The 13,997-nt window shown below is 34.7% G+C and overlaps 1 protein-coding gene across 4 annotated transcripts in view; it reads left to right on the forward strand.

Moving 5' to 3' along the window:
* The window catches only part of SLCO1C1 (solute carrier organic anion transporter family member 1C1), a 50,115-nt gene that overhangs the window by 21,537 nt on the left and 14,581 nt on the right, over nucleotides 1-13,997 (forward strand). For all 4 annotated transcript variants that reach the window (XM_019738277.3, XM_019738283.3, XM_019738299.3 and 1 more), the window contains 5 exons: nucleotides 1,025-1,171; nucleotides 2,081-2,179; nucleotides 3,965-4,210; nucleotides 5,305-5,469; nucleotides 10,683-10,878. In XM_019738277.3, the coding sequence (XP_019593836.2) occupies nucleotides 1,025-1,171; nucleotides 2,081-2,179; nucleotides 3,965-4,210; nucleotides 5,305-5,469; nucleotides 10,683-10,878 (853 nt within the window). The remainder of the gene's footprint in view (nucleotides 1-1,024; nucleotides 1,172-2,080; nucleotides 2,180-3,964; nucleotides 4,211-5,304; nucleotides 5,470-10,682; nucleotides 10,879-13,997) is intronic.

Below are 13,997 nucleotides of genomic sequence, written 5' to 3' on the forward strand. Positions count from 1 at the left end.
ATGACTGCACAGTGTTTTGTTTTGTTTTTCTGTTACATGGTCTGATTCATCCACAAGAAAGCAGTCACCCCAGTTCTTCATAACCCACACTTCACATTGAAAAATTACTTTAAGAGTTACTAATAGGTGAAAAAAAAACACCAAACTTCTACCTTATAGGGTTATTAGAATTCAATTTAAAAATGCCTACAAACCTCTTAGCTCCATGTCTGGCAGAGAGGGGGCATTCAGAAGTGGTGATTGTTGGGGGTTGTTAATAGTAACCCTTTTATTAACGTGAATAAAGTTTTCAAAGTATATTTCATTTATGCTATGGGAGTAATTATCTAACTTCCAATGATCATATTAAAACATGGGCTTTATGAAAGCATTTAAAAATTGTTAGTTTTCAATTTCACTCTAAAAATACTGTCAGAGGTTCTTTTTGTTGGAATAATTATACTTCTGAAGCATATAGGGTTTTTAATTTTTATATGAATTTGTCTCCTAAACATTAGTCCTAAATATGGTTATTCACTATCAAACGATTGTAATTATAGGCAGTGCTACCTGAAGTTAAAATATCACCCGTATAAAATTTTGAATTCCATGTAAAACTTTGTCAGCAATAAAATTACAAGTGACTTCTGCTGAAAAATAGAAGAGTTTAAAGATAATGGCAAGGAAAGCCATTGTTCAAAAGTTTGTGTTTTGTCCCAGACAGGATATTGACTGTTATTGGAGTGTAGGAATTCCAAGAACTTAGTGTAAGTATTAAATAAAAAGAAGAGAGCAAATAAGAAATAAGGGAACAGGAACACGAAGCAGTAGAGTTCCTTGGTCAAAGTCTCTGGAGGATTTACACTACCTAAAATATTGAAGTTACAAAACATTCCCCAATCTTGCTCAAAGTCCTTTCAAATTATAGCTATTGCATATTTCACTTCTGCATTCTAACCCAATTTTAGGACAATTTGTAGAAATGCAGAATAAATATTTAACTTTGATAGTGATCTCATGTCAATCCTCTCGTTTTTCTTTCAAGAATGTGAAATTGATGCCAGCTCCTCCATGTGGGTTTATGTTTTCCTGGGGAACCTTCTTCGTGGAATTGGAGAAACTCCCATTCAGCCTCTAGGCATTGCTTACCTTGATGATTTTGCCAGTGAAGACAATGCAGCTTTCTATATTGGTAATGCCCATCTTATTTATCTTCTTGGGAATCAGGATATCTGGTTTTTTCAACTCCATTCTAAATTACATAGAGTGTAGAAGGTTTTTTACTTCATATCCATTTCCTTTATTCTGTTCACACATTTCTGAGGTCCATATTGAGAACTTGAATTATATAAAATGCTTCAATTAGAAGGACCTATTGCATTATGGAAAGAAAACAAGATTAAAAGGAAATAACTGTGAGCTCAACTGCAATGATGTGTGACATAGTGTAAGCATCTTCATGGACTTCAGATTTCATCGGTTCTTTTTATTGGGCTAACTGTGCTGCATTTAGGTGATATGTATATATATACATGCACACACACACACACACACACACACACACACACACACACACGTATGTATATATATCCAGGGATCTACATAGTTACTGTTCTCACAAATGGTCCCACTGAAGTTCTGAACACATATATTTTTTCACTAAGGTGGAAGAAATCAATTTTAATATCAAAACAAGCTTTATGCTTAACCAACCATAAAAAAGTTTTTGAAACACTGTCAAATAGTATAATTATGATTTTTATCAGTGGGTGAATCTAATCCTAGGGAGTAAAGTTTGCTCCATTTGGGGAAATGAACTTCTTCAGAGTCCTGGTATTATTTTCTTATTAAGAGGTAACTAATGCCTTAAAAGTGTTCATTCTTATTCCATAGGTGAGAAGAACTTATTTCCTAATTCAATGAGGTTGAAAAATTGACAAATTATGTACACTTAAGGAAAGAGTTGATGAAATACGTTCAGCTACTAATTGGATCTCATTCACATTTCTTGTTTAATTTTTTTTAATTTACAAAAGCAAAGAAATGGTACCTTATTTTTTATTTTTATTTTTTTATTTTTAATTTTTTTATATGTGTGCAGGGTGTGTGCAGACGGTTGCAATTATAGGACCAATCTTTGGCTTCCTGTTAGGCTCATTATGTGCCAAACTGTATGTTGACATTGGCTTTGTAAATCTAGGTAAGGGAACTTATTTTTGTTTATTTATTTATTTTAGTTACTGTAATTTTCTAATGGAATGGTATAGAAAATATCAAATTGCCTTTTTATAAAATTACAGGATGGTAATCATTTATAAAACAAAAATAATTCGTGAAAAACATTGATATAATCATCATGCACATTAATAAATGGAATATGAAAAATAGGCGATGATTAGAACTGGATGACCCATGGTTTGTTATTCAAATGTATCATTTTTCACTTCTGGTTTGCCAGTTCAAAGGCATTCCAGCATATTTAAGACTAAAAACTGTGACTACTTGTTGGCTCTTGTTGGTTTCAGGTGTATCAACATTTCTTACAGTCACATCAATTGATAATGTATTTGTAGACTTGCCAGAAAGACCAAGGATTGAAAGTCTTCTGGCAACCAAAACGTCCTTCTTTACTGTACAAATCTTTTTTAGGTGGAGGCATATTATAATGAGACTAGCTTTCCTTCTGGGAGAGTACTTGTGTAGAGAATAAATGGGAGACAGAATCTTTCCATAGCTAGTAATCTGTTTCTTTCCTTGTGAGATGTAGCCCCTAGAAATAGATAGTATTTTTCTGTTTTTCGTGTTTTTTTTTAAGCAGTCTAAGAAAGCAGTTAGAAACAAGAAAATGTTTCATTTTTTTTAAATTCTGGAATTGCATTTACAAATCGTTATATTAAAATAGACTGCAAAACTCTTGCACTAGTTGTTCTTCAATCAAACTGCAAGATATATATATTCCAAAAAATATTTATTTATTCATTTATTAATTCATTAACATCCAAATTTTATTTTATATCTGCTCTATCCCAGGTTCTGTTTTACGACAGTGGACAAAATATTTAAGTTCCGATACTTGTTGAATTGTAAAATCCAGTCATAAAGACTGATGTAGATAAGAAAGCATAGGTGTGATGAGTGGTACAGAGAGAAATGATTAAATGGGAACAATGAAGATGCAGTGATGAACTGGTATAAACATTTTACCAAGTATAATGCAGTAACAATTGAGCCTAATTGTCAAAAACATGTGCTACTCTTGTTGCTCTCATAGAGTGTGGAGGAGGTGGAATATAGTAACATCTTTCACAGGCTCATATACATATATATGACCCCACTTGGCTTGGTTCAAAAAACTCTGTCAATGCTTACCTTTTACTCAAATGAGAAATAGTGTCAAAAAACAACAACACGTTTTTTGATGAATAAGATAGTGACATTTTATTCACACATACAATCTTGCTTCAGACCTAGAATAGCTCTAAGGTATTATTAAACATCATTTAATAAGTAGGATTTGGAGTGGTTCAGACTGTATTTGGGCCACAGGGTATAGGACATAACTCTTTCTTTGAGTAAAATCTTAGACAAGCATTCAATATGTAAATCGGATGTAAGTGGCATTGAGGTGCTGTAGTTCTCAGGAGGTTTTGAACCCTCAAAACTTCCATCACATGTTGCTTTCCTACTGCCATGGGTCCCAGGCCCCTCTGCAGAACCCTAGAGCAGAGTTTTAAAACTGTGGGTCCCCTTTTACATGCTATACTTCTAACCTAAGGGACAAGAAAATAAAGTGTCATGCTCCAGAAACACCATCTTTCCTTCAATTAGCAAGATAGTAACATTCAGAGTAGAAAAATTTATATATGAATTATTAGATATTTTTATAATGTGATAGAGTTAATGTTAGGATCTTTTTTTAAAGAGGCTTATTTTAACACAGTAGCTTTGCTGTATATGCTATTTAGCCATCCTCTCTCTCTTTCAGATCACATAACCATTACCCCAAAAGATCCCCAGTGGGTAGGTGCCTGGTGGCTTGGTTATCTAATAGCGGGAATCCTAAGTCTCCTTGCAGCTGTACCTTTCTGGTGTTTACCAAAGAGTATTCCGAGACCCCGAAGTAGAGAGGATTCCAATTCCTCCTCTGAGAAATCCAAGTTTATTGTGGATGATCACACAGATTACCAAACACCCCTTGGAGAAAAAGCAAAAATCATGGAAATGGCAAGAGGTAAGCCAGACTCTCTTCGATTTTGAAATACTTTCAGTTTTCCTGTTTGGACTTTATAGGGATCTTTAAATAATATCTATCTTCCCTTCATGTGTTCAGAAAAATTTGAGACACTCTGCAGAGAGCAAAAATGAAGATTTAAAAAAATCAGTTTTATTACTGGAAAACAATTGAAGAACATGACCCAAAGTCTTGGTAACCTTCCTTGCTGATTGGTATTCCACCCTCACACCTCCTCAGTTTAGACCTTGCAGCTACCCTGACCCAAGAATGCTGCTTCACATCAGCCTGGGTGGACAGAAAAGACAAGAGTTAATCTTCAGCGCATGTGGCCTTTTCAGAAGAGATCCGCCCATTTGTGAAATGTGTACCAGTGTATGACTCCCACCAATGATGACGGGAGTGAATGTGGTGTGAGGCAAAAGGCCAAATGTGTTCTAGTGCATACCCTCCACATGGAAACGTGTGGCCATGAGGAAGATTGGTCCCCTTCAGTTGGTCCAGCAATATTCCTTCATGGATGGCCCCAGCAAGCAATATTTATATTTATAGAAAATCTTCATGTTTCTAACTGGCTGCATACCAGGAAGAAGGAAGAAAGCCAAAGCTCATTTCTTACATTGATGTGTATACATTAAATGGAGATAATGTTCATATTCCTTTTCTTGTGACCATGAGCCAATTTTAAAAAATAGAGATCAGAAAACTGAAGTTCTTAATGTCCTGCCTATAGCTACCAGCTCTGTAGTAAGGCAATAGTCTCATTTGTCTTGCCTTTTACTTATATCAATTAGAGCAATCTGTTTCTGTTTGGTTTATACCTCTAACTATAATCTCAATTGTATGCCTATAAAAGCAAGTGCCTATGTTTACATCTGACCCTGGCCAGATCTCAGCCTTGAGTTGTGCCAATGGCTTAATATTCATAGTGTGTGTGTGTGTGTGTGTGTGTGTGTGTGTGTGTGTCCCACACTATAAATGTTCTCGTTAACTATGACAATGGGACTCAGCCATCTAAGCCATGCCGCCAAGGCTGTATCTTCTGCCAAGGGTGACACTGTCTTTAATTACTCCATGTGATTTTTGTCTTACAGATTTTCTTCCATCACTGAAGAATCTTTTTGGAAATCCAGTATACTTCTTATATTTGTGTGCAAGTACTGTTCAGTTCAATTCGTTATTTGGCCTGGTGACGTATAAACCAAAGTACATTGAACAACAGTATGGGCAGTCTACGTCTAAGGCCAACTTTGTTATTGGTATGCTCATGCTTTCCAATAGGTACTATCAGCTGCATCTTGTTAACCCTTAGTATAGTTAGGGGAATTTATGCCAGTATTTAGACTAAAAGTGTGGCATCTTAGATATGAAGTCAAAAAGTGAGTGAAAATAATCTAGCAGAGTAAAATATTTACATAGTCTGTGGTACAACTTTCTAGCAAGAATTATTCACAACTATTGTTGAGTGACCATGAGAATATCATATAGGCCAAGCATACATTTTATTAGGAGGTTGTTAATACTGGATATTATGTTTCAAGTGTAGCCAATATCTCATAACAGTGGACATTTTACCTGAACAGTTTCTAGGATCATAAAAAAGGGAGTATTTGGACAGGTTAAAGGTGTTCATTTACAAAGCAAAGTTTCTATTTGCTCAGTCAAAAGACTTTTCTGATTGGGTTACTTAAAGGGGCCGTGTTTCTAGCAGAGCAATACAAACAATAATGAGAAAGATATTAAAGAACAAAGACAAACATTAAGAAATGAAGAAAACCAGAATCTACAAATATATAAACACTACCCTGCAACTAATTGGATACTTTTAGAACCTGGATTAGTTACTTTAGTCCATGAGTGTAATTTAATGCTACTCTTTCAATGCATAAAATATATTCAATTTTTTTAACATAACCTTTTATGAGAGGAGAGTCCAATGGTCTTTTCATTTTGATAAATGAACCTTGACCTTTTCCTTTACATTACGCCAAAAAAAAAATTGAAATTGATTATAATCTAAATGTAAAAGTTAAAACAAGTTACTAGTAAAAGCATAAGGAAAACATTTTCATGGGCTTGGGGTTTGGAAAAGAGTTCTTAAAAGAGGCTTAAAATAGCATTAATGAAAAAAGAAAAGATAGAAAGTTGGACTTAAAATTAAGAAGCTCATCATTAGAAGAGTAGAAAGGCAAATTGAAGTCTGTGAGAAAATAATTATAATATATATTCAATAAAGAACTTGTATCTAGAGAAAAGTATAGTACTGTTACAAGTCAGTAAGAAAAAGATTGACAATTCAGTAAAAATGTGAGATGATGAAAAATAATTTTAATTTGTGAGGAAAAATATACTTTTATTATGCCCAAGAAGGATGGCTAATTTTACTTCTTTACACACAATTAGCTATATGAGTATGAAAATTCCCATAAATTTTTCCTTGCATTTTTCTCTCTGTAAAATTCAGATTTTAATACTTATTTCTTCCAACATTAGAGTAATATTGTGAGGTCCATTATATCATATGGAATTTTACTTCACTGGGAAAGAAGCTCTAAAAACATCCCAAAGGGCTATATTATAACTCATTACTATATCATCTCAATGGCTAAGGCTATAATACATCTGTGTGGAATTCAAAGTTTCCCATTTATATTCTAATTCTAATTGTGCTGACCATCTCAAAACAGTTAACACAGTTGTCATGACTCTAATTTAGGATAATAACAAAGAACAGGGTCTTGAACCTGAATGGGTATGATGAAATAATAATTGTAAGTTAGCTAACATTTCTCTTCGCTTACTTGATGTTTGGGTAAATATATAAATTTCAAAAGAAAATCCATAAAATAAATTGAAATCAATTGCAGATGTTACTATAAATTACAACTAATATTCCCATTGGGAATATTTAGATGGTAAACATTTTAAGATCAGTACATTTTATGGTGTGAGTGGAAAACGTTTGTAATGAAGACATCAGAAAGAAATTTCTATCCCATTAAATGTCTTGAAAATACCTAAGATGAAAGAATTCTAAGAAACTTTGGGAGGCAAGAAGCACATCTCATCTGATATTCAGGAAATTTGCCTTCAGCTTGACCCAGCATGGACAGCTTATAGACCCTAGGGAATTTGAAAGGGAGAATCAAGCTAACAGTATATTTGAAATGTCCTACTAAACTTTTTTTTTGTAATCTGTTATAATTTATTACCTTGAAATAAGACAATAATATATCCAGGAGAAATGTTACAAGTGAATAAACTGTAGTTGAACCAACTAAAGTTTATTCTTTAATACTTTTTTTATGGAAAACTGTGTGAGGAACACAGGATTCTACAATGAGTACAGTTCCTGCCTTGAAGGTTAGATTGAAGGGTGAGAGATGCAAACCAGACAACAGGTAATTGTGATAAGTACCAAGGCTGCTGCCTATGGGACTGTGTAAAGGGCCTCAAGTTGCAGGAAGAAAATGGATTTTGATGACTGACTTGTCTAATTATTCCAGATGTGTCTCCTGGAGGCACCACATGGCTGGTGGAGGCAGTTTTAAGTATTCTAATTAGGAGAATCCCAGAGTACTCTGGGAGAATAAACCTGACCTTGGAGTCAGAAAAAGTTCTCTAAGAGAAGGTATTGATAGTACATAAATCAAGAACAAAAGGATAGGAGGTGTTAAAAGATGGGAAGTGGGCTACAAGTTTGGAAGGACATTGTATCAGACAAAGCAAATATTTTGTGCAGAAGGGCCTGGAGGCAAGAGAACGCATGAAATTTCCTGGAAGTTTCAAGAGAACATGGGCTTCTAAAAGGCTGTCAATGAGGAGAGGACGTTGCAGGTTTTTCACAACCATACCAGAGGAGCAATGCCCCTAGAATAATCTCATTTTGATGCTCAGGCTCTTCTAGGCCATAGGAGAAGGTTAGTGGAATCTAGCAGAGCATGGAGTTTACAAAACAAAGGGTATTCTTTGTGCTCTGACTGCCTAAGCCCCAAGTTTGCTTACCAGGTTTGCTTGGTACTTTGCAAAATAAAATGAAATTCTAAGCACCTTCTCTGCAGGTTTTAGTTCAGAGCCTGGTTTTTAGAAGATATTTTTTCCATAAACCCCTTTTGGCGGATAAACTGACAGAGAGAATAGGACTCTGTGCTCTTTTTTGTCAGGTTTGGATTCATGACAAGGGATTCATATGTTTGTAAAAATGGGGCTTTAAATGATACACATCAAATCCAAGCAGAGCACAGTTCTTGGAAAGGAAGATGGAACCTGAAACAGAGGGAGAACCTGTTTTATATATCGCCCTAGTTAAACAATCAGAAAAATTAAGAGAAAACATTAGCATTTATTAACTTGGCTCATGAATAACCAGGTTTGTTATATTATTTTCTCTTTTTTAAAAAAGTAACAATCCGGTGACTCTCAGCTCAGGTTTGGCTCTTCCGGAGCCCAGTATACGCTCATCTCTGCCACTTGCCATACCCACAAACCTCAGTTCCGCTAGGTGAGCAAAAATTAGCACCTCTCCTTTTTTCAGTTTCACTAATTTCATGATCATACCCCTTCAAGGTGGCTTGTGATCATTTTAATGTTAATGTATAGTCAAATAAAAAAATGAAAAAAAGGCCTTATCATCTATCAGTTCATGATGAAAGCATTTTAAAAATAAAATAGTGCAATGGCTAACCAAATATATTTGATATTTCAGGTTCTAGGAAGTTTAGTTAGGAGATGGAACATATAAATCTAAAAAGAAAGAAATAAAGGGAAAAAAAGAAAGTTAGTTTGCATCTCACTATCCCTAGATGTTAGTTTTTAATTTTTCTTTAATGATGTCACATTGAGGTGTGAGTCAGAGATGGGGAGACTTGTGATTATTGCTCACCACAGCAGATGCTCAGCTCATGTTTGAACCTTATCTGTTGGCCAGAATGTCTACAAGCTTCAGCCCTTTTATTTGGAAAAAAAAAATGTGTTATTTCACAATTTCTAGATAATGTGGACATCAGTGATTGATGAGTAGACATTATAAAAATAAATTCTAATTAGCAGAGAAATTGTTTATTGTTTAGTTTAATACCGGATTGCTCTTCTCTAGAATTATTTACCGATTTAAATTCCAACCAGCACAGTACCAAAGTGCCCCTTTCTGTGTCTTTCCTTTGTTGTTATTGTCAGAAAGTATTTTTTTTAATTAAAATTTATTGCGGTGACAATGGATAGTAAAATTACATAAGTTTCAGGTGTACAATTCTGTAATACATCATCTGTATATCACATTGTGTGTTCACCACCCAGAGTCAGTTCTCCTTCCATCTTTTCTAGCATAGAGATGTTCCACACCACCACCACCACTCCCCCTCCACAATATTTTCATCTTTGTGAAGCTGATAGATCAAAATATTAATAACTTAATTGAATGATATTTTTGTGCCAGACACTGTGCTAAGAACTTTTCATGTCATTTAATCACCTCAACAACACTATTATTAGCTCTATAATACAGGTGAAGAGACAGATTTAGGGAAGTTCAGAGAATCACCTGCAGTTACACAGCTATTAGATTGTAAACTGAGGTCCAAACTCAGGCAGTTAGATCTGTAGAGTCCAAACTCAACCACTTTCCTAGTGTTGTTTTTAAGTCACATTTATTTGATTACTAATGAGGTTGCACCTTTCTTTATCAAGAATGCTGTCCTTAGGCCCCTTGAAAGAGAGGTAGTGTAACAGTGATTGAAAGCATGAGATTTGACATTGGATTTCCTGTATTCCAACCTGATTTTACCACTTACTAACCATGACCATGAACAAATGTCTCTCTGAAGTGATAAAAATAATATGCCCATTGCATAATGTTGTGGTGAAAAGTAAATTTGATATTATATCAAACACTTAGCTGAGTGGTTGGTAAATCATAAGCAAATAACAGATATAGAAGTAGTCAAATAATGCATTGTTTTGTTGTTAGAAAGGATACCAACTAAGAGGCTAAGAGTTGAGTCAATAAAAATAAATTTTGTTTGGGTCAGAAAATAGAACCAAGATTTTTGTTTAATTCCCTTACATTCCATGTGCCTATTATGTTTTTATGCACAACCTTAAAGAACATTAGCAAGTCCCCTAATTGCCACTTGATTGTACCTGCTAGTCTGAGATTGGACCAGAAAGACATTGATTCAGTGATACATTCAGTGCTTATTGATTTCAAGCCCTGTGCTAGACATTGTGTAGGCAGAACTCTGAGACTGTCAGTTGTGTTATCATTAAACCATAGCCTAGACATTCCTCAAAATCTCTTGATATGTGCCAGTAGATGATAGTGAATTAACATTTCTATAACTTAAAATGACCACGTAATCTAATAATGTGTCAGAAACTAGTGCATAGTTTTGTATAATCCCTTAGAAAGCTTGTGTGAGTGCAGTCAAATTTCTTTCAGAGATTTGCAAAGTGATCTATTTTTCTTGTTCCTCAGGTCTCATCAACATACCTGCAGTGGCCCTTGGAATATTCTCTGGGGGGATAGTGATGAAAAAGTTCAGAATCAGTGTATGTGGAGCTGCAAAAATATACTTGGGATCATCTGTCCTTGGGTACCTCCTATTCCTTTCCTTGTTTGCATTGGGCTGTGAAAATTCTGATGTGGCAGGACTAACAGTCTCCTACCAAGGGTATGTTCTCTCATTAAATAATCTGAATACATTAGCTCCCTTAATCAAATTAATTTCTGATAGAGTGTCAAAATAAAATATTTTTAATTTATAAGCATCATAACTATGGGGAGGGACTTATTCTACCGTGGAATAGCTGACAGTACTTATGAGATGGAAGCTATTATGTCACCAAAATCGGTCATCTCCTTTGGATTTGAATATCTTACAGAAATATAAGAAATGCTAAACTTACATTTTACTTTAGGGAAGCAACCTGGTAGTGGAAAATACAGAACTTGAATCTTCCCTCTGCTTATTCTTAGTGAAGAGACATTATATGAGTTATTTAATCTAATCCAGGCTCAATTTTTCCATTTAAAAATATTAACTTCTTTTAAGGTTTTGTAATACTTAAGCAAGATAGTATACATGAAAGTGATTAGTACTTAACTGGCACAAAATAAATGTCCCATTCATAGAAACATTTGTTTTTTTGGTTTTTTTTTTTGAACACCTCAATAACCAGAATGCTCTCTATGTCACCCTTCATAGTCTCTGTTGTACTCAAGTCATACGAAGTTTCAGGAAAGAATGCTATTCCTTCACCCAATGACCCATGTGACAGCTCTCTTTACCTTTTTGCAGTTGGTCAAAATAATATTTATTGATGTTCTCCAACCAATGCTGTCTCGTAAGGGGTGGGTGATTAGGTTTCTTAGTTTCCAAAATCTATCACTCTGTTATTTTAAAATTGAAGAGTAGTTAACATACAACATTATATAAGTTTCAGGTGTACAATATAGCAATTTGACATTGATCTATACCTTACGATGTGATCACCACAATAAGTCTAGTAACCAACTTTCACCCTATAAAGTTATTGCAATGTTATTGACTATACATATATACCCTATACCCTGTGCTGTACATCACATACCCATGATTTACTTATTTTATAACTGGAAGTTTGTACCTTTTATCCCCCTCCCCCCACCCTTCTTCCCTCTAGCAGACCATCAGTTCTCTGTATCTATGAGTTTACTTCTGTTTTGTTTGTTCATTTGTTTTGTTTTTTCAGATCCCACATGTAAGTGAAAACATACAGTATTTGTCTTTCTCTGACTTATTTCACTTAACACAATACCTTCTAGATCCATCCATATTGTCACAAATGGCAAGATTTCATTCTTTTTTACTGCTGAGTAATATTCCACTGTGTACACATATACCACCTCTTCTTTATCCATTCATCTATTGATGGACACTTAGGTTGCTTCCATATCTTGGTTATTGTAAATAATGCTGCCATACCCATCCAAGAGCCTATATCTTTTCAAATTAGTGTTTTCATTTTCATCAGATAAATACCCAGAAGTGGAATCTCTCTTAATACAAGACTGGATCTTGAAGAAACTATTAGATTGATGCAAAAGTAATTGCAGTTTTTGCAATTTTATTTTTTAACCTTTAAACCACAATTACTTTTACACCAACCTAATACTTTGCCCGTTCCCTTCAAGAGGTCTTGCCATCACTCTGTCTCTGAACATGAGTTTCCAGGGTATGTCTCTTTATATGTCCACCTAACTCTACATTACTGGTTTAAAAAAAGAAAAAAATAGTTGCTGCTATAGAGCAGGCTGACCTCCCTGATTGCATCTGCCTAACTTACTGAAACTGCCTATGGCTCGAAGTCCAATGCTCCTGACATTACCCTCTGTGCCCTGCAGTTTCAGTTGCTTCTTGCTTACTGCTTGCTCTCCAGCTCCCTTGTTATCCTTCCATCTAAGCTTATCTATCTTTCTTGTCTCCATATTCCAATTTCCGTTACCTTCATTAACTTGATTTCTCCTGCTGTTAAGTGAACAATGGTTGTACATCTGTTACCTAAAATGTCCAGGAAAATTAATGAAAACACAGTTTCTATACCATTGCTTCTACAAGTTATCACAGTACTGTTATGCTTAATTAAGTGTAGCATTGCCTTAGTAACAGCAATGTGTGTTAAGAATGTTAGTTGTAAACAGGAATAGAAAGAAGTTTCTGAAGAGGGTAGAAACCTTGTGCTATCTGTAACTGTCCCTGTGATTTTCATGATAGATGGACAGTGGTCAAATATTTTGTATTTTGCAATTTATAAAACACTATAACTTTTATTATCTCACTTGGATCCTCAGAGCACCTTTATGAAATAAATCTTGTTATCCCCATTTAATGGAAACTGAATTTAGAAAAGTCAGTTAGCATCCTCAGAGTATAAAATTCTTTCTACATCCTGCTGTCTCAAAGCCAAAAGCAAGCACATAAACAGGCAACAACAGCGAAATTTTGAGATTTACATTGAAAGAATACTCATATAATAAAAGATTAAATATTTTTAAACCAATGAAAGATAATATATTCATTGAGTGAGTACTAACCCTTGAAAGCATTCACCTTGAAATACTATGACTGCATTGCAATAATGCTACCATTGTTTAAAACATTCTAAAATCCCTCTTGAAATTACATTCTATGTTTTTTTGGAATATTCTTAACAATGGCAAAGAGTGAACTAGCCTTTAAGAGCAGCTTTGCTATTGAAAGCAGCCAAAAGAAATGGCAACATCCCTGAAAAAAATCTCTCCCCTCCCAGTTTGACTGTTTTGAAGGAAAAAATTCATTTGTGTAAAAACATTCTGGCATGTTTGATAAAACTCATAATTAAAATTTTAAATAACTACTCCACTGTCAATACATCCTTCATGAAATGTGTATAATTAATTACTGCTTCGAGAGTGCCATAGGTGATAAATTGAACTTACCTTCAGTAATATAAAATGATTGGCTTTATAAAATGCAACATGCTCCCCAGGGATTATCCTGAATCACTTTGTTCCACAAGACTTCTGGGCATTCTGGACATTCAGCAGGAACACTGTGGAGAAGCTTTCGGTATGGTGGTAGAAGAAACCTTTCTTCTGCAATAATGAGAATAAGTCTGATGTGAGGCACAAATTCAGAATCCAGAGACCTGGAAGGGATATAACTTGTCACTAATAAATACTGTGAATTTGAGAAAATTGCCCACTTTTGGACCTTACTTTCCTGATCTGACAAATGAGAAATCGTCCAGGATCACCCCCCAAATTCTTTTC

Source organism: Rhinolophus sinicus, chromosome 1 (assembly GCF_057876585.1).
Source record: "Rhinolophus sinicus isolate RSI-liver-muscle chromosome 1, RSI-T2T, whole genome shotgun sequence".
Lineage (NCBI taxonomy): Eukaryota > Metazoa > Chordata > Mammalia > Chiroptera > Rhinolophidae > Rhinolophus > Rhinolophus sinicus.